The sequence below is a fragment of the Gouania willdenowi genome, unplaced genomic scaffold, assembly GCF_900634775.1.
Source record: "Gouania willdenowi unplaced genomic scaffold, fGouWil2.1 scaffold_309_arrow_ctg1, whole genome shotgun sequence".
NCBI lineage: Eukaryota > Metazoa > Chordata > Actinopteri > Blenniiformes > Gobiesocidae > Gouania > Gouania willdenowi.
In genome coordinates, this window is record NW_021145070.1 from 96,391 (window position 1) to 116,985 (window position 20,595).

The following is a 20,595-nucleotide window of genomic DNA, read 5'->3' on the forward strand; positions in this document are numbered from 1 at the left end:
AACCCAGTTTGAGTTTTATCCCACAACCCAAGGCGTGCCAGTGCATCGTAGACCAGTATATTTGCAAAACCAGGAACTGCCCCGGGCCTGCAGATGCAGCCAGGCCAGCAGAAAGAGCGGGGGCCAGGGAGCCCCAGGCCATCCTCCCACGGCCGAGCAGCCTCCCAGACGCTCCCAAGATCCCAGGCCGCGAGGCAGCCACAGCCCCAGCACACACACATCCAAAGAAGCCCCAAGCAGCCGAGCACCCAGCGCATCCCGCCACCGACCCCAACCACCCAAACCCAAGGCCCCCCGCCAGCATCCCGTCCCCTCCACCCACCCACACCCAAGTACCCAACCCCCCGAGGGGAGGGCCCAGAGAGCCCCCCGCGCGAGACCCCAGCAGAGGAGCCAAGGCCCACGCCCAGCAGACGGCCATTATTTATTTATTTATTTTTTAATTTACATTTTGACAAACCTTTTATTTAATACAGATGCCTTTGTGGAAAATAAATTAGATTCCAATTATGAAAGATTTCATTTTTTTCCTTTTTTGGTTTCTACATGAGATGTTTACTGTCTGTAAGGGAACCAACAATAACTGTGGGGGTGAAAGTAACTAGTAACTTTGACTTTGAGTACTATTTCATTGAGCTACTTTTTACTTGTACTTGAGTATTTTTTGTGTGACTTACTTGTACTTCTACTTGAGGATATATCAGTACTCTGGCCATACCAGCCTGTCATTCCCCGATCCCGTTAGATCTCGGAAGCTAAGCAGGTCTGGGCCTGGTTAGTAGTTGGATGGGAGACCACTGAGAATTCCAGGTGCCACAGTGGGGTGGCAGTCACCCCAGTGGTATCTGTCATTGTGCCCTTGGGCAAGGCACTTCACCTACATTGCCTAGTATGAATGTGTGAGTGAGTGTTGGTGGTGGTCGGAGGGGCCGATGGCGCACTATGGCAGCCTCGCTTCCGTCAGTCTGCCCCAGGGCAGCTGTGGCTACAATAGTAGTTTACCACCACTAAGTGGGGAGTGAAAGAATAATGCCTTAATTCTGTAAAGCAACTTTGAGTGTCTATGATAAAGCGCTATATAAAACTGATGCATTATTATTATTTTTATTAAGTTTTTGTCCAACAGCAAGTAAATGTTCATTAGTTTTCTATTGTTGTATAAGACGCTCCCTCATTGGTAGTATTTATGCCTGATGTAACAGTCTATACATACAGTATATCCACTATGAGGAGTAAAATGTGTGTGTGTGTTTGCATTATTTAATTTAATATATTTGATCTTCCTATGTTAATATGACACACATTTAATCACAAAAGGCAGCTTTGATCAGATCAATGTTGACAGGTTGTCATGGCAACTCAGGCTAAAATGGAAGCTCCATGTTGACAGGTTGTCTTGTCAACTTAGGCTAAAATAGAAGCTCAATGTTGACAGGTTGTCATAGCAACTCAGGCTAAGATGAAAGCTGCAGAATCTCCACCATTCTACAGAATCTCCTCGTGCACCGTCAGAAACGACTAAAGTAGTTTTAATAATATAGATTAACGTTGACCAGCAGATGTCATCAGTGAGCAACGTTGGAGACCAAAGTAAGTTTCTAACAATAATAATGTCAACTTTAATGACTAATTTAGTGATTTCCCACAATCCAGTGAGTAAATACTGCTTGTTTTAATCTAAATGTGTTTACATATTTAGTAATAATCTTGTGCGAATGAGCTGATATTGAATGATCTTTGGAACGACTTTGTCATAAAAGCTCATTAAATTTATTCATTTTAACATTTAACATTTAGTCTGAATTGAATCATTATATACAGTGTGTGTGTGTGTGTGTTAGCGGCATATAATATATACATCAGAAACTATAACAGAATGTCTCACTGCATGTAAAGCTACATATTATTATTATTACGTATTATGACAGGCCCATATTTCACTGGCCTCAAATCAACAGGAACAAGTATTTATTAATTTTAATGTGACACATTTAACATGTGATCATTACTTTGTTTTATTCCAAGATATAAATTGTAAATTGAGGAAACATTGGAATTGAGCTGCTGAAAGGAAGTGACGGATTGCTGCTCTGCTGCTTTTTATGGGAACACCTTTAAACACTGAAGGGCTTAATTATGGGACATCTAACGTCAAAGGTAAGTTATGATTTTCTAACTGGTTTCTGCATTTAGCTCATTTTGTTAACGTTTAAAACAGGGATTCACGTTTAACAACATGCTATATATAATTGTATACAATATGTTTCAAGGCTGTAGCTATTGAATATTTTTGTAATCCAGTATTCTACTGAAAATTCTGCAGATTAACAATTTTTTTAGTTAAAGAGAAATTATATTTATACATGACAAACCAACATATTTGATTTAGGAATGAATGAACCATTTGTTTCCTTTTTTAGATAATCAACACTTTTGCTTTTTAGCAAACGGCAATTGCATCTCAGGAAATGTGACTAGTTAATATAAAAATGAATAAAACCAACAGAATAACATAACTTTCTACTTCTGCCAAGTCCAAACATCTTCTCAGATATCTACAACTACATAGATATCTTTATTTGAGGAACATTGAAGATAACTTGAACTAAAGTTTAGACTTGGTAACGTGACGTTTTCCATATCTTTAACTTTCATTCTACGGAGTCCAAATGAGGTTTGATATAAATGTAATGTTCATTTTGAAAAAAAAAAAACAGGATTGAAGTGCAAATATATCTAACCAGTTTCTAGGTTAGAGATTAAATGTGTAAACAGTTTGCCATTGGTTTCCATCATCTACCACCCACCACTAAAAGTCATGTGATGTGTGATATCATCTAAGAAAGGTCTCTACTGCTCATGGGGAACGTATTTTTTTTAATATAAATTAGCCGTGAATGGATTAAAAAATAACCAATCAATTGCAAATCTGACTAAATAATCACGATTAATCACAACTTGTGAATTTCAGTCACAAGTTGCACAGAAATAACGTGTATTTATAAGTTACAAGTAAAGTAATTTAATTTGTTTTCCCAAACAAAATCACTGTAAAATGTAGTGTGTGGTCCATGCAGACTTTAAAGGTTTGTGCTATGTTAAACTTCAGTCTGTTATTACACAATATCTTGGTTATTTTAAAGAAAAAAGATTGTACATTAAAATAAAATGCGCAAAAAACCTAACCTATAATTTAGAAAAATTCCAGTGTCAATACGAGAGAACTTTAGAACTAATTTGAACCTTAAACATTCAAACTATTGCACTTTTACATTCAGCTGCTGAGGCACAGCCGACTGTCCACATTACTACAGGATGACTGAATCAATGCTAAATACTAGAGGTGATCTCAGTGAGATGGACTCAGAAACATTAGTAAAGGAACGTTCCACAACAATGAGAGTGTCCTGTTAATGTGCTGCTTGTCTCTGTCCCTCAGTTTGTGGACATGTCTCCTGCCTGCAGTGGGACGTCTGAACATCACTTCCTGTGCTCCATCTGTCTGGAGGTGCTCACTGATCCAGTCACCACACCATGTGGACACAACTTCTGCAAAACATGCATCAGCACACACTGGGACACCAGTACCACCAGCAGGTGTCCCGTGTGTAATCAGGTGTTCAGCACTAAACCTCAGCTGAAGGTCAATATTATGATGCGTGAGATGGTTTCTCAGTTCAGACGTGAATCTGAGAAGAAAGCAGCAGCACCAGCAGAAGTTCTCTGTGACGTCTGCACTGGAACCAAAGTAAAGGCCCTGAAGTCCTGCCTGGACTGTGTGATCTCCTACTGTGAGACTCACCTGAAGCCTCATCTGACAGCATCAGGCCTGAGAAGACATCAGCTGGTGGAGCCTGTGGAGAACCTGGAAACCAGGATGTGTCCAAAGCACAGCAAACCTCTGGAGCTGTTCTGTCAGAGCGATCAGACACGTGTCTGCTTGATGTGTTCTGTTTTGGAGCACAAGAGTCACCAGTTAGTCCCTCTGGGAGAAGATCTGTTTGAAGACAAGAAAGTTTATCTTCAGCAGATGATCCAAAAGAGACGAGAGAAGCTGGAGGTGATCAGAGAGTCAGTGAGATTCAGGAAGGAAGCAGCAGACAGAGGGAAAGCTGAAGGTGTGGAGATGTTCACTGCTCTGATGGAGCTTGTTGAGAGAGGCCTGAAGGAGCTGATGAAGACAATGGAGGAGCAACAGGAAGCAGAAGAGAGAGAGGCTGAAGGTTTGATCAAAGAGCTGGAGGAGGAAATCTTTGAGCTGATGAAGAGAAGCTCTGAGGTGGAGCAGCTCTCCCACTCTGAAGACCACCTCCTCCAACACTTCTGCTCCCTGAAAGCTCCTCCAGCCACCAAGGACTGGACAGAGGTCATGGTCCATCCATCATCATATGAAGGAACTGTGCTGAGAGCTGTAACTCAGCTGGAGGACACACTCAGTGACAAGATGATGAAGATAAAGATGTTAGAGATGAAGAGGCTGCAGCAGTTTGCAGTAGATGTGACTCTTGATCCTCTTACAGCTCATTTTAAACTCGTCCTGTCTGATGATGAAAAACAAGTTTACTGCAGTGATGTGTGGAAGAAACGTCTACACAACAAAGAGAGATTTTATCCTTGTGTCTGTGTTTTAGGGAAACAGAGTTTCAGTTCAGGTAGATTTTACTTTGAGGTTCAGGTTAAAGGAAAAACTAAATGGGATTTAGGAGTGGTTAAAGAATCCATCAACAGGAAGGGATCTATTACTGAGACTCCTAAGAATGGTTACTGGACTGTGACACTCAGAGATGGAAATGTGTATACAGCATGTGAAGATCCTCCAGTCATTCTTCATCTGAAGTGTGTTCCTGAGAAGGTGGGTGTGTTTGTGGACTATGAGGAGGGTGTGGTCTCCTTTTATGATGTAGATGCAGCAGCTCTGATCTACTCCTTCACTCACTGCTGCTTCACTCATAAACTACACCCATACTTTAGTCCTTGTTTAAACTATGGTGGTAAAAACTCAGCACCTCTGATCATCTGTCCTGTCAATCAAAGTGAATGATCAGTGTCATGATGAAGTCTCACCAACAATAGATTCAATGGTTCTCTGCAACCATTCACTTCTCCAGGTTGGTTACGCACTCCATCCAACCTAACATGTATGTTTCTCAACAGTGGGAGGAAACATTTTATTAAAGAAGTTTCACATTTGGTGTTTGGATTGTGATGAAATAAAAGTGGATTTAAAAAATATTTTACAAAATGATTCATTGTACAAACGTGTTACATGTTTTATGATCAGTTAAAATGTGTTAGTGGTTAGTAAAATAGGAACATGATGATTTTTTTCTATGAAATGTAATAAAAATAAGATGCTCAGGTTATCTAAGGAGTTTTTGTAAGTCCATCTAAGTTTAATTTGTAATTGTGTTGAGTATAACTGTGGTACATTTTATTTTTAAGTGTTGTATGTGGGTATAAATGTTGATATATAAAACTATGTACACTTTTCTTTTTCTTTTGTTTTTTGTCATATTACTTTTGAAACCTACATGTAAAAGAGGGTGATTGAACGTCGAAGAAGTATTCTCTGTTTATCCAGGTTTACTTAATTTTAATTGAATTTAACTGTTTTTTTTTTTTTTTTTTTTTTTATTTCTCTTTGAGTTTTATTTCAAGAAAAAAGCACTTGTAAAGATCACAGGCATCTATACACTTTATTATTGTATCTGTCAAAGTGTGCTGTATGCCACCCTTTGTAAACTTTGTGTAATTGTTTAAACAAAAACACAGATAAAATAAAGAATTTACCAAAAAAAATGTGGTGAAAATAAAGCATTTGCATGAATTAAGAAGAATAAAGTGTTGAATGTTCAAACTTTAAAATGTACTTTTTAAGTCACTACGACTCTTCCTTATTATCTTACCCTTTAATTAAAGAGAAACCGTGAAGTTTTGGTGTTTAAGAAGTGTTTATCTCACTGGTAGCCCTTTGGATTATTCACTAGTTTTAAAGTAGCTCCATGTTTCACAAAGGTTGGTGACTTGTTCTTTAGATCAGTGGTTTTCAACCGTTTCAGGCCGCGACCCCACAGAAATGGGTTTAAAGTAGCAAACTAGAGCGGGCAAAAACTGACATAAAGTGCTAAAAATGGTTAAAACTGTCAATATTGGAACAATTAGTTGAAACTGGCTAATAATGGGAATGACAAATGGTGAATGTGGTTAAATTGGCAAAAAAAAAATTGAGCATGGAATATGATGAAAATAGGTTAAAAGTGACAATAATGGGTCAACATTTGTGACATTAGGTGGAAAAGTGGTGGAAAGGGTTTATAAGTGCAAAAGTGGAAACACGTGTGCAGAAAAGGCATTGAAATAAGATTGGAAGTGTCAGAAATGGGAGTAATATAGTAAAAATATGGCAAGAAAAAGGGATGAAAGCATGTTAAAATATAGCAAGTTTGGTTTAGTTGCAGAAAAAGGGAAAGTATGAGCAAAAAACAGGGTCCTTGCCCCAAGGTTGAGAACTCCTGCTTTAGATGCTGGTTCCAGGCTGCTGTGGTGTGTGCAGTCTCCTCTGTGGCCACTAGGTGTCAGCCTCCCTCTGCTAACAGCCTGACTCTTTGGATGGAGGTAAAAACCTATGTTTGGCTACAAAAAGTCTACAAACCAGTGACAATAAGCTGTTTCCTCATCAGAATCCCAGTTGTGAGGGAAGAAGAGGAAGTTTGTGTCGAGTTAAAACTTAAAGGTAGGGTCGGTAACTTTCTAAACCTAGCTTGATTTTGATGTAGCATGCTCCGACAGCTCCGCCTTCCGACTCCCCCTCCCCCCTGTGCTTCCTCTGAAGCCACCCCCCCTCACTCACATGAACGCGCACGCAGAAGCAGACCTCAGCCAAGCGTATGATGTCGCATTCAGCGGTAAGATATACTTTATCATTTTATATGTTAAAAAAGTGACTAATTTACTAACAACGGTGGCGGCCAAGCTAGCATGTTAGCATTAGGTTACCCGGTAGTAAAGCGTTTAGAAGGAGGGCGACATTCGTCCCCAAGTTGTAGTCCTCCTGAAAACAAAGGTTTATTATAATGAGTTTTTCTTTACCACTACTCAGAGTATCGATCAGCTGGTCTGCCACTGTCCTAGAACATAAGTAATACATCTTTTACCTCATTTATTTTATTATAATCATTATTTTCATTTATTTGGCACCTTATTCATTTTCACCTTGTTATTCAGTTTCCCTTACAACATCTGACTTTTCTGCGTGTCTATAATTATTATTTTTAGTGTTGTTTTCATTTCTTATTGTTTCTTTTTAGTGCCACTTTTTGCCTAATTACCAGTCAGGGATAATATAACAGACAGAGAGAGGAGTATAGCTGTAGTCTGTAGAAACCTTTTTTATTATTATTTATTTCTGTACATTCTGGTTTCTTTTTTATATTTAATATTCTGTATTTATATATTATTTCACCCGAGTGCTGCTTTTCTTTTCTTTCTATAATACAACTGGAATTGTAATTTCCCTGCCCGAAATAAAATAAAGTATATCTAATCTAATATTGTTTTTTTTTTAATTCAATAGATGTAATAGAGCTGGGAAAAATAATGTCATGTCTACAGCAATTACAGATACATTTTTTGTTCAGTTATAATCATTGACGAAAAGCCTAAATGTTTGATATAATTTCTTATTTCTCTTTTAGAGTTCAGAAGGTGAGAGGTTTTATGCCTCTGACCCTGATTACAGTCCGGAGCCAAGTACATCGTGGAGTCAGAGGAGACGTGGCCGAAGTCAAAGGAGGATTGCCACAAATAGAGGCCAACGTCTCAGAGGCAGAGGACGGGGAACCAGAGGACGGGGAACAATAATCCTCGATCAAGATAATGCAAGTCGTGCTCAGATTCTGCAGGGTCTACGAATTGCAGATGAGCAGGTATAGCAAATATAGGTTCTGCAATCAACATCACATGTAATAAACTGGCACGCTACTTAGTGTGGACACTAGATTCCTCTTAGAGAACAGTAAAGCTATATTCAATGAAACATTCCTAAATATCTTGAAAATGTTATGCTTTACAGGCCAGAATTCAAACACTAAACTTAGAGGAATGTCGTCAACTGCTGCAGCGCTGCTTGTCACGTGAACCAAGCATGATGTTTGACCTGCTACACATCACATCAGCAAATGCACCAGCACCTGGCACTCAAGTGTCAAATCAGCTGAGCTGGTGTGTGTGCAACAACTGCAGGGATATGCCCACAGATGTAGAATGCAAGTGCTGTGGGCAACAGCCAGAAGCTTGTATTTCCATATTGCCTCACATGGCAGCCTACATACTACAGGAGGGCCACCTGCGACTTGCCAGCCGAATTTGGAATGATGTCCGGGGCTTGGATGATCTGCCCAACCGAGGGGAGAGCAGCAAACAATTACGCCATGCAGCCTACCGTCAATATGTTATGTGGCAATATGGGGCACTGGGACGAGGCAATAGAGTTGTTATTCCTAGTTGCGTTGTGTGGAGAATCAGAGATTGCTTTCCAGATCTACTGGGACATTATACGGGTTACATCCCTGGAAGAGTGCAATAATGTTTCCATTATGACAAGTGTAAATAAATGTGCCCTGCACTGAGCAAGGTGTTGTTTTTTTGTTTTATCTATTATCATTACAGAAGAAGTAGCTGTATTTACACATTTTTATATAGTATTTTGGCATTTGCTTGAACAAAAAGCATCTACAATCAAGCTATAACATTTTGAATCTCCTTACTAGTAATGATAACAAATGTGTACACTTGTACAATTTTTATTATAAAAAAGAAACGTCACATACACTTCATACAACTTTCATCCTGCAAAAACAATGGAATTAACAAAGGCAATACACATGAAGTGTTGGTCGGCAGGTGAGGCTCTGTATGTGGCAGCGTCGTCCACTGTGGGAACTTATTGTTTCGGCAGTGGTTCACCTTTAGAAAGAACATCAGAATTACATATCTGACAGTTACTGCATTTGATAGACAAACCACACCATTTCTATTGTATTTCACTCGATAACAAAAAGTCATTACAGTTTCAGTTGTTCATCCGCTATGTTTATACATCTGGATGACACAGAGTACAACATAAGATCCCCCCTCCCCCCCCCTTGCCTTACGTACAGATCTCCCCCAACCCCCTCCCCCCACCCCCCACACACTATCGGCATATACATTTAGTAATAGCGTGATGCACGTAGAACAAACGACAAGTTAGGAAGAATGTTCGATAGCATGGTAATACAACACATGTTCATATCAGCCTAAAGTTACACGCACCTCTCAGACAGTGACTCGGGAGCAACAGTTGACACAGCGGGGTTAGGTAGTCTCACAAGTGAGTCCTTCCACGGCGTTGAAGTCGACGGAGCACAGTTATAGCTAAAAAGAATCACAAATATCCTACATTACAGCTGTTGACCGCCCTGCTGAAAGCAAACACAACACACACGCTCAAACACGCACACATGTATACTGTACACACTGTAGCTGCTAAACTAGCTCGCACTAACAGAGAATCAACAGTAGCATCGGGCTAATCCAACAACAGAAATACTTTGCGACATGTATCGCTAACGTTAACATCTGGCTAATATGACAAATAGCTTGAATTGCTTCCACTATTTTAAAAGATAACACAATCACCCAGGCAACAAAACAACCTTACCTGTCCAAAAGTAATTCAGCAACCATAGCATCAGTTTTCAGGCCCTTGTCCTCCTTCAATTGTCGCCATCGTTCAAAAGATGTTCCGATGCAGATTTTTGTCTTTCCTCTCGCTAAATCCAAAGACCTCTTTTTTGCAGCTTTTTCTAAAAACGTCTTTCTTTTCTTGCCCTTCTTAGCAGGGCAAGACGTTACCAGTAAACGTGGAATAGGTACTTTCTCCGCCATTCTGTTGTCTACTTCCAGGCTTCCTCTAACAACGGTGACGCGCTTTTTAATGTACGCTCGTGCACGCACGGGGCCGTGAACGAGCAGGAAGACCAGGAGATGTGATTGGTTGAAAAAAAACGAACTGTGAAAATCCCATTGGTCGCAGTTATTGCAGATTTACAGACGCTACAGTTGACAGATTTTCTTCGTTCCTTTTTCAGAATACATAAGATCTTCACATCTGTCCGGACATAATGAACATTTCTACCAAAAACTTGAAAAGTGTATCTGGAGATAGTTACCAACCCTACCTTTAAACAACAGTTTGTTCCAAATAAGTCATTTGATTGGACGAAAGACATTCCATGAGTGCTGATATAGAATAACAATAGCACTGAGACTTTTTACACACGTTATCACTCCTCTGTTTAGGATTTCTAATAACATTAGTCAACTGTATCAGTGTTAGAAAATGTTTATCTGTTGCCTAGCAACAGCCTCGTCTCCCTTCCAGATGTGGACCTATTTGTTTTGGAGGAGCCAAATAAATGATGAAATACATAAATACATAATTTGTTGTCACTTAATACTGTTAACTAATAAAATGCACTTGTAGAACTGTTGTATAAAAGTAATATCACACTGTAAATCATGCTGTTGTGCTGAATATCAGCACCGGTGTGATTTCAGCACAACAACACGGCCTCTTGTGTAAAATTGTTTAAGTGATAAATAGACAAATATAAATAAGGACAACTGTACTTTGAATCTTACCAGTGAGAGAACAGGACACGTGCTGGGTGGTGGTGTGTATTAAGTGTGTTTTTTAACCTAAAGGGTGAAAGTTCTGTGATGTGGTCGTACGTACGTGCTGTGAATTCTTTGTTAATGCCATGCTTTTGTGTAAGTGTCTAATCTATCAGAGTGTTGTACTGATGTAGGTATAATAAATACTATCTACAGTCATTAGGACCTCCTACAAAGTCCAGCAGAAGAGCTCACCTACTCCAGGGTCAGCCTTCTATGAGGCACAGGCCTGCCATGCCCCTCCCTCATCCTGATGGGATCCACCAAACAAAGAACATAGGGAGATGTTAGTGTCATGTAGAGTCCTACTTTCAGACTGTGGTGAGTGTGTGAGGATCAGTGTACTGTGAGACCCTCTACTGTCATGTTTACCATCACCACAGTACCCTCCACAGTGAGCACACCTGTTTGGCTCTGCACTGGAGCAATGTGGACGTCAGGAGAGGAGGGGTCCAGCAGCAGGCTGTCCTCATTCTCTAGTGCTGTTGACACATGGCCCATTCCCCATTAAAGTGTGGCCCTTCATATAGAAGGTATTCTCTGCAGTTATCTGCTGGTAACTGCAGGGAATACGTGAAAAAAAGAGGTAGTTTATGTTGTAAAAGTTACAAGGCCATGATGAACCAATTACACAGTCGTAGCCAGTATCAGTGCACAAAGTAACAATAAGTGCAGGATCAGATATTTATATACTGCATTTTATATAGATTTATATTTGACAAAGTGAAAGTATAGAATACAGTTGTATGACATCATGTGTGAGGTGTTAATGTAATATATATAATTATTTAAGCTCATTCTGCCTCTTCCTGAACTGTATATCTATTTTGGAGATATTATGTATAGATTATTTTAAATGTGCAAAATAGATAAATAAAAATAGATTAATTACATTTTATAAAATATGTTTACTAATTATTTTAAAAATGGCAGTGGGCTGACAAAGTATGAATTTTTTATTTTATTATTATTACATGTTTTAATTTATTTTAGAACTTACATTTATTATTTTTAAATATCTGTATTTTTTATTTTATTTTCATTATTACTAGACATGTGGGGTCACGACCCCAATGTTGAAAAACCCCTAATGTAACCACCACAGAGGAGCAGTGGGCTGCTAAGGTGTAAAATTGTTGTTGCTTTTTGTCTTTTTATTGTGGCCACCCTGAGGCACACCTGTGCAATAATCATTCTGTCTAATCAGCATGTTAATATGACACACCTGTGAGGTGGGAGGGGCTATCTCTGCTCACTAACACACATTTACACGCATTTGTAACAATATCTGAGAGAAACAGATCTTTAATGTTTATAGAAAATGTTTTAGATCTTTGAGTTCAGCTCATGAAAAATGGGAGCAAAAACAAAAGTGTTTATAGTGTTGTTCAGTGTGTATATATATATAAGTATTGTTCAGTGTCAATGAAAATAATTAGAATAGCATTTTGTTATTTCATTATTTAATGGTTATTTATAAGAAATGACAATATACTGAAGTTAAAGTAAAAACATGTTAATAAATATATGATTGTTTTTAACCCCAGCTGAACTGATAACCTTATTAACCATTTATTAGTAGTTTTTACCCATTCTTGGGTAAACATTTTGACCCAGCATGGTGTGTATGTGGGGGGCAGTGGCTGCCTCTCACCTTGGAATGTTGGAGATGTCTGGGGGGCTGCTCGGCCCTGGCAGGGGGGGGGGGGGGGGTCTGGGGCTCTTTCTGCTAGCCTGGCTGCATCTTCAGGCCTGGGGCAGTGCTTGGGTTTACAGTAGCGGTTCCTGCACAAACATTGGTCTACAATGTACTGGCCTTGGACTGTGGGATAAAACTGGTACTGGGCTTAACTTTAGACATGTTGATCCTAAATACCTGTTTTAGGTATTACCACTCACTCCTTCTCTCTGTACACAGCCACCACTTTTATAGCTAAGCTCCACACTGGTCACCAGACTGGTTTGATTACACAACACAATAAGCACAATATACACAACTATAACATCACATCTCACTCTCACTTTAAAATAATCAGCTCTTCTCCACCCTTTCCATTTTCTACCTTGACTCCCTCTTCCCTGTTCCCTTCCCCCCATCTAGGTGTAACACTGCCCTTTCTTTTTATGTCCTCCTTTATAAAGTATGTCTTACCTTTCCTTATAGGGAGGGCTGGTGATGGTCACATTATACAATAAAATAAATTATTTTATTTAATTACACTAACAAAACATGCATTGCTGTCTATGAAATATTGTATTTCTTGTAATGTTGACCTTTAACATCATGTGCAGACAAAGAGAGAAACAAATAGTAATGTTATGTCAAATCTGGAAGTTTTGTTTTTTTTCACAAAATGTGAATGTCAATAGAAAAACATTTTAGTGATAAGTATTTAAATTAAAAACACTTTCATCACTGTCTATCTTTTATCAGTATCTTGTTTTTGTGCAATGCTTTACTGTAATAATATTAATTATTTGTATTTGAAACCTGTTACGAAAATATTTAAATCGGCTTTTAATTACTTGTTTGTGTAATTTTATATGTGTATGTGAAACACTTTAAAAAAAAAGTCTAAAAAAATTAATTTCACTCATGTTTTCTATGTAAAGTGTCTTTGTGGATATTGTATAGACCATTATGTAAGTGTTAGAAATGATTCTGATAATAATAATATAACAATAATGTAAATATCAATTGCTTGATATATAAAACACCATATAAGGGGGGCCAAAATTAAACCTGTCCTAGAGCAGCAAAGAGGCTAGTGTTGTCATTGTGTTAGTGGCTAGTGGTATTATAACATGTAAAATTAATATATTTACTGTCCTCAAAATAGATGTAATTGTTTTAGCAAAAGTGTGAAATGATAGAAGTTCTAACATCCATTGTTCCTCACACCAGCCTCACAGTAAATAGTCAGTCACCAGATTATCTGGATACTATCTGGACCGTAACACTGTTAAGATCACCTACACCATAAAACAATGAACTTTAAACGTGAGCAGCTTTATACGAGCTAAAACATCCACAGACTGAATGAAAACAGGAGCAGAAAACTGCTGAAATAAATCCTAAACAGTCCTATTGTGTGAGGAGACCTGGTCCAGGACCTGTGGAGGAAAACCACTGCACCAGTGGACTTCAGTTCTCCCTCTAATTTACTGTAAATATCCAAATATCTCACAAACAGAACAAGATTTATTTGGTTTTTCTGTATTTATGTTTTGGTTTTAAATCAGTAAAACAAAATAACCACTGTTTATTTGTTATTTTGATTTAGTTTTAAAACATAATAACCACAGAATGAAGTGTACACAGATAATAACTGTCTTTAGCCTGTTTTTATGAATATTCATAAACTACTATCTAACTGCTCCCTGGGTGTCTGTAGTTAGCAGCCCACTGCTAACCCTCTGGAATAATGGGTCAAAATGCAGAGATTGAGTGAGTGATCAATAAAGTTACATTATTTTATTTATTATTTTCTACCTGTCAAGGCAAGGCAAGGCAAATTTATTTATATAGCGCATTTCATACTCAAGGCAACTCAATGTGCTTTACATGATAAAACATTCAATTGTTTAAAATCAATAAGAACATTTAAATCAATAAGAACATTTAAAATCATCAGTAAAATCAATTAAAATCATCAGTAAAATCATCATTACATCAACAACATGACAAAAAATCTCTCTCTCAATCATATGCAGTAGAGAAAAAAAGTGCCTTTAACTTTGATTTAAAAATGTTCACATTAGATGCTGACTTCAGCTCCGCTGGCAGTTTGTTCCACTTCTTTGCAGCATAACAACTAAAAGCAGCATCACCATGGTTACTGTGAGCTCTGGGCTCCACTATCTGATCTGTGTCCATAGATCTGAGAGACCTGCTGGGTTCATACCTGACTAACATGTCACTGATGTATTCTGGACCAAACCCATTCACAGATTTATACACCAGCAGCAGAACTTTAAAGTCTATTCTGAGGCTGACTGGGAGCCAGTGTAAAGACTTTAAAACTGGAGTAATGTGTTCTGACCTCTTTGTTCTGGTTAAGACCCGAGCTGCAGCGTTCTGAACCAGCTGTAGCTGTTTGATGCTCTTTTGGGGGATTCCTGTCAGAAGACCATTACAATAGTCCAGTCTGCTGGAGATAAAAGCATGGACCAGTTTCTCCTGATCTTTCTGAGCCATTAAACCTTTCACTCTGGAGATGTTCTTTACGTGGTAGAAGGCTGTTTTTGTGATAGATTTGATCTGATGCTGAATGTAAGATCTGAGTCAATCAGAACACCAAGGTTTTTGACTTGGTCTTTAGCTTTTAAAGATCCAGACTCAAGATAATTGCTGACAGCAGTCCTCTTTTCCTTGTTACCAAAGACAATCACCTCCGTCTTGTCATGGTTTAGTTGAAGGAAGTTTTCACTTATCCAGCAGTTTACTTTTTCTAAGCAGTCACACAACACCTCAATGGGACCATGGTCATCTGGGTTCAGTGATAGATATAGTTGTGTGTCATCTGCATAGCTCTGATAATCAACCTTACAGTTCTGTAAAATTTGTCCTAAAGGAAGCATGTAAAGGTTAAACAGAAGGGGTCCAAGAACAGATCCCTGAGGAACCCCACAGGACATTGGTAATCTGTCAGATTCAAAGTTTCCAATGCTTACAAAATAGCTTCGCTCCTCCAAGTATGACTTAAACCATTGCATTACTTTTCCATTTAGTCCGACCCATGTTTGCAATCTGTGCAACAAAATTGTATGATCTACAGTGTCAAATGCAGCACTTAGATCCAACAGAATGAGAACAGATACTTTTCCTGAATCAGTGTTCAACCTTATGTCATTGATCACTTTGATAAGAGCAGTTTCAGTGCTGTGATGAGAACGAAAACCTGACTGAAATTTATCAAATATTTTGTTGAATGTTAAGAATTGACTCAGTTGGTTGAAGACCACCTTCTCAATGATCTTGGCCATGAATGGAAGGTTGCTGATTGGTCTATAGTTAGCCAGTATAGAGGCATCCAGTGTTCTCTTTTTTAACAGCGGTTTCACAGCAGCTACTTTCAGGGATTTTGGTACGGTGCCTGATTGGAATGAGCAGTTAATTATCTGACACAAATCAGTGACAATTGACTTTACAACAGTTTTAAAGAAGTTTGAGGGTTTTGTGTCAAGGCAACACGTTGATGGATTCAGCTGCTGAACAGTTTCCTCTATTGTTTTTGGGTTCACTGTAATAAACTCTAACATTGTAGTTAGTAACATACTGACTCTTAATTAGTCATTATTAAATACTTATTAATGCCTTATTCTGCATGGCCTTAATATACAACCAGTGAGCCATTAACTAAGAGTTTTCCCTCAATAAACTCATAATTATTACTTATTAGTAGTAAGTAAGGAAGTTGTTGTATATGAATTATGATCTCAACATGCTACCATGTTTGGACTGTGAGACTGCCATTAAGTGTATAATAAGGCATTAATAAGAATAAGGCATTATATGTACTTAATAAGTACTTAATATGACTAATTAAGAACCAATGTGTTACTAATGCTAATAAGCAACTAATTAATGGTTAATAGATGTTCCCTAATCTAAAGTGTTACCAAAACGATTATATTTTTCATTCATAACATAAAGTACCTTGTTTTTAAGCACAACTTTACTGAAAACCTGATAAACCATTTGTTGGTAACTTTAACCACCAACATGAGTAGTTTTTACTGCTTGTTTGGTCACATGCTGAGACTCTAACACACCCTCATTACATCACTGGATAAAATATGTAGAACCAGTCCAACCTGAAGCTGCTCACACACACACACACACACACACACACACACACACACACACACACACACACACACACACACACACACACACACACACACACACACACACACACACACACACACACACACACACACACACACACACACACACATTTATAGCTTTGGTCGTGTCAGAATCCACTGTTCACACATTCTTATAGTGATGCTGCTTCCATATATGGTCAATTGGAGGCGTGTCTTATTGCTAACAATCATTGGTAGAAAGTGAAGTCACATGATCTAAACTCTAACACATGTCCATCATGATCTCAGATCAACAGTTAATCTCATCATCAACTAAACACTTCATACACGTCTCAACAGAAGCTCATTGAACCACATAGTGTTACCATGGAAACACACACTGAACTACACAATACTAACAACAAAGAGCATTACATTAAATACATCTGATCTTTAACTTTGAATGATTTATGTCAGGTTTGATTATAAAATAAGATCTTTGATGGTTCTAAATGATTGTGTATGATGTAATAAAGACTAAATCAGTCATTTACAGTAATTAATAACATTTGTGCTTTGGACAGATGGACATGTGTTAGAGTTTAGATCATGTGACTTCACTTTCCACCAATGATTGTTAGCAATAAAAAACTGTAAAGTATCCTGTACTTTTTATTGAGATGATCACAGTCTCCATGTGTTTAAACCATCAGTAATAATATGTTTATATAAATATACGTGTTTATCTCCTCTGTTTACCACACAGTATATGATCCATTCATTGATCAGAGATTAATACAGTTTATTTTATATTGTTAACAAGCATTGGTCCTAAAGTGTGTTAGTGTTTGAAAAATGTGCTGTAAAAGTTTAGTGTTTATCAGGTGGTGAACTAATTATAATAATGTATAATTATTAATAATAATAATAACTAGTGACTGAGGAAATAGTTGGTGACTTTATTTAGTGTGAAAACAAAGAAAAGTGATTGACACTTTAGTCCACATGGACTGAGAGATGAATCAACACTGCTGTGTGTACGACCTCTGTCCACACGCTTCATAAATACTGATTCTTTTTGTTCTGGTGCACATTCTACATTTCATTGGTCTGAACGTATTTAGAACCAGTTCTATGAACGGATCAATAAATGAGGCCCCTGGACCATCAGGAAGACAACCAGCAACCTTCTTTATGTGGACTCACTGTGGGTCAGTAGATGGACCACCTTTGAAGTTCATGGGTTCGTGCATGGACTGGTCACTTCTAAAGGACACACAGCTGGGTCCAGGTCCAGATGTGAGCTGCTTCCTGGTCCTTGAACACACAAACACACACACAAACACACACACACACACACACACACACACACACACACACACACACACACACACACACACACACACACACACACACACACACACACACACACACAATCACACACACTGGTTTACTTAGCCAAACCAAGTGTGACAGAACTATGTTCACACAAACAGAATAAATTAATAAAAATAGAATTTCACTATATGAACTGTATCTATAACAAAATGAACAATTATGTTCTAAGTGTTATAAAAGGGTAAAGGTTATGTACAGTGTTTTACATTTATCCATATATATATATATATATATATATATATATATATATATATATATATATATATATATATATATATATTTATGTCTGAATTTAAAGCGATTTAAACATAAATACATAAAGTTTATCTTTTCTAAGCAAAAGTGTTAAAGGGATAAAATTGTAAATATGTGTGTATATACTTCTGTATGTGTGGACAGATGAATGTATAGTTGATCACATGAATTAAATAATTATACAGATATATATCAATGAATTATGTGTATATACTGTACATATGTATATTTATAGTGTAAATAGGTGTATAGTATAAGAAGATGATATGTATAGTACTAGATATTACATGTGGTAGGATCATATAATTATATACTTCCTCCTATTCCTTTTAGAACATGTACAGGCTTCACCAACACAATTTTTTAACCATTTGTTCTCTTCAAATGGTACAAAAAGTATGCTTTATATATATGAACAAAGATGCATTTAAAACACCCTATGGAAGGTTAAGAAACATTTTATTATAGGGAGGATATAAAAAGGGAGAGCAGTGTTACACCTCGATGGGGGGGTGGTGGTGGAGGGGGAAGGAAACAGGGAGGAGAGACTCAAGGCAGGAAATAGAAAGGGTGGGGAAGAATTTACTATTTTAAAGTGAGAGTGAGATGTGAAGTTGTAGTAGAACATATTGTGCTTAATATGTTGTGTAATCAAGCCAGTCTGGTGACAAGTGTGAAGCTTAGCTATAATGGTGGTGGCTGTGGACAGAGGGAAGGAGTGAGTGAAAATACCTAAAACAGGTATGTGGGATCAACGTGTCTAAAGTAAAGCCCACTACAAGTTTTATCCCACAGTCCAAGGCATGCCAGTTCATCCTACGCCAATGTATGTTCAAGAAACCGCCACGGAAAACCCAAGCGCTGCCCCGAACCCAAAGACGCAGCCAGGCTAGCAGAAAGAGTGGGGACCAGGGAGCCCAGGCAACCCCCCACGGCCGAGCAGCCCTCTAGACGCCCCCAAGACACCAAGCCGAGAGGCAGCCACTGCCCCCACTTACACACCCGAGAAAGCACCAAGGAGCCGAGGACCCAGCGCACTCCACCACTGACCCCAACCCCCAACCCCCCCCCCACCACCACCCCCACCCCCGCACCCAACCCCCAAGCCGAGGGCCCAGAGAGCCCGCTGCCCGAGACCCCAGCAGAGGGGCCAAGGCCCACCCCCAGCAGACGGCCAGAGCCACGCCGAACGGGCAGCCGGCGGTCCCCCGCCAGCGGGCCCAGAGCCAGCAGGCGAATTGCACAGCCCGTCTCCTGATCACCCACTAATAGGGAACGTGAGCTGGATTTAGACCGTCGTGAGACAGGTTAGTTTTACCCTACTGATAATGTGTTGTTGCAATAGTAATCCTGCTCCCTGGGCTCTGGGCACCGGTTCCTAGTGGGTCTGTGAGAGCTGACTTTTTTGCTTTTACGACTTCAATATGTCCTTGTTTTCCTGTGGACTCTAGCAGAGATTGGAGTTCCACAATTTCAGCCTCTAGAGCTTTCATGGATCTTGTGATGTCCCGTGAGAGTGTACTGCTGACAGAACGTTCGAATTTCAGCCTTACCACAATCCCACCACTGTTTATAAAATCTGTACATGTTGTCCTAAAATCTTTCCATAAATATCTAAAACTCTCTACAAAATGTTTATCAAGCAACAAAGACGTGTTGAAGTACCATGCAGCGCTTTTGGTTTTAAAATTGTTAATAAAAATATTACAAAAAACAAGGGAGTGGTCAGTAAAGGGGGCAGGTACAATAAAACTATCCTTAAACACATTCATCTGATACTTGAGGGTAGAAAACCGATCAAGTCTGGCTAAAGAAATAAAACCATCTCTGCTATGTTTCCATGTGTATTGCTTCTCATTGTGAAAAGATCTCCACACGTCTACAAGCTCATGATTTTCAACAACCTGGTTCAAAAGTCTTTTAGAAGCTCAAAGATGAGGTTCAATATTATTCCTATCTATAGAGTCCTCAGCAGTACAATTAAAATCACCTCCTAAAATCAAAAAAGAGTATTGAGTAACACTGTTTAATAATGAGTCAATCTCACTCAAAAACAGCTGTCTGTATGGATCATTGGCGGGAGCATAGACATTTACCAAAAAAAGCTCACACTGCTCAAAAATAGAGTGAACTACCTGCCAGTGATCACCTCAGTCACAGTGAAGGACATGGGTGCACATCTGTCAGAGAACAGGACAGCAACCCCTCCACTGCTGCTGCTACCATGGCTCAGTGCAATGTGTCCACCCCACTCCCTCCTCCAGTCTACTTCATTACAGGTGTCACTGTGTGTCTCCTGTACAAACATGATATCTGTTTCTTTCAATTTCATGCTCTCATACAACATGGCTCTCTTTTTAGCATCCCTTGCCCCATTAAGATTTAAAGTGCCAATCCTGAATTGACTCATAAAGA

The 20,595-nt window shown here is 38.8% G+C and overlaps 2 protein-coding genes, 1 long non-coding RNA gene and 1 pseudogene across 4 annotated transcripts in view; 3 read left to right on the forward strand and 1 right to left on the reverse strand.

The window, feature by feature from the left end:
* The first annotated feature begins 704 nt into the window (after positions 1-704).
* On the forward strand, positions 705-822 carry LOC114459402 (uncharacterized; annotated as a pseudogene).
* Positions 823-1,911: 1,089 nt separating this feature from the next.
* LOC114459375 (E3 ubiquitin-protein ligase TRIM39-like) lies at positions 1,912-5,146 on the forward strand. Its single transcript, XM_028441646.1, has 2 exons — positions 1,912-2,157; positions 3,440-5,146. The coding sequence occupies exons 1-2, from the start codon at positions 2,137-2,139 to the stop codon at positions 5,039-5,041; spliced, it is 1,623 nt and encodes a 540-aa protein (XP_028297447.1). The 5' UTR covers positions 1,912-2,136; the 3' UTR covers positions 5,042-5,146.
* Positions 5,147-6,420: 1,274 nt separating this feature from the next.
* On the forward strand, positions 6,421-8,584 carry LOC114459389 (uncharacterized). Its single transcript, XM_028441655.1, has 3 exons — positions 6,421-6,905; positions 7,695-7,925; positions 8,072-8,584. Exons 1-3 carry the CDS (start codon positions 6,888-6,890, stop codon positions 8,582-8,584), a joined length of 762 nt encoding a protein of 253 aa, XP_028297456.1. The 5' UTR covers positions 6,421-6,887.
* Positions 8,585-12,482: 3,898 nt separating this feature from the next.
* The window catches only part of LOC114459382 (uncharacterized), a 40,538-nt gene continuing 32,425 nt past the window's right edge, over positions 12,483-20,595 (reverse strand). The window contains exons 5-6 of one of the 2 annotated variants that reach the window (XR_003673327.1): positions 17,734-17,844; positions 12,483-12,501 (exon numbers count right to left, since the gene is read on the reverse strand). This is a non-coding gene — a long non-coding RNA (uncharacterized LOC114459382). Of the gene's footprint in view, positions 12,502-17,733; positions 17,845-17,869; positions 18,006-20,595 lie in introns of those variants that run through there. The other variant, XR_003673328.1, reaches the window with a different exon arrangement.

What these genes read in the sequence shown, in the direction of transcription:
- LOC114459375 (XM_028441646.1), top strand. Translation starts at nt 2,137, where the DNA reads ATGGGACATCTAACGTCAAAG. An exon ending in TGGGACATCTAACGTCAAAG is followed by an intron (nt 2,158 to 3,439) that starts GTAAGTTATGAT and finishes TCTGTCCCTCAG; the next exon opens with TTTGTGGACATGTCTCCTGC.
- LOC114459389 (XM_028441655.1), top strand. An exon ending in TACGAATTGCAGATGAGCAG is followed by an intron (nt 7,926 to 8,071) that starts GTATAGCAAATA and finishes TATGCTTTACAG; the next exon opens with GCCAGAATTCAAACACTAAA.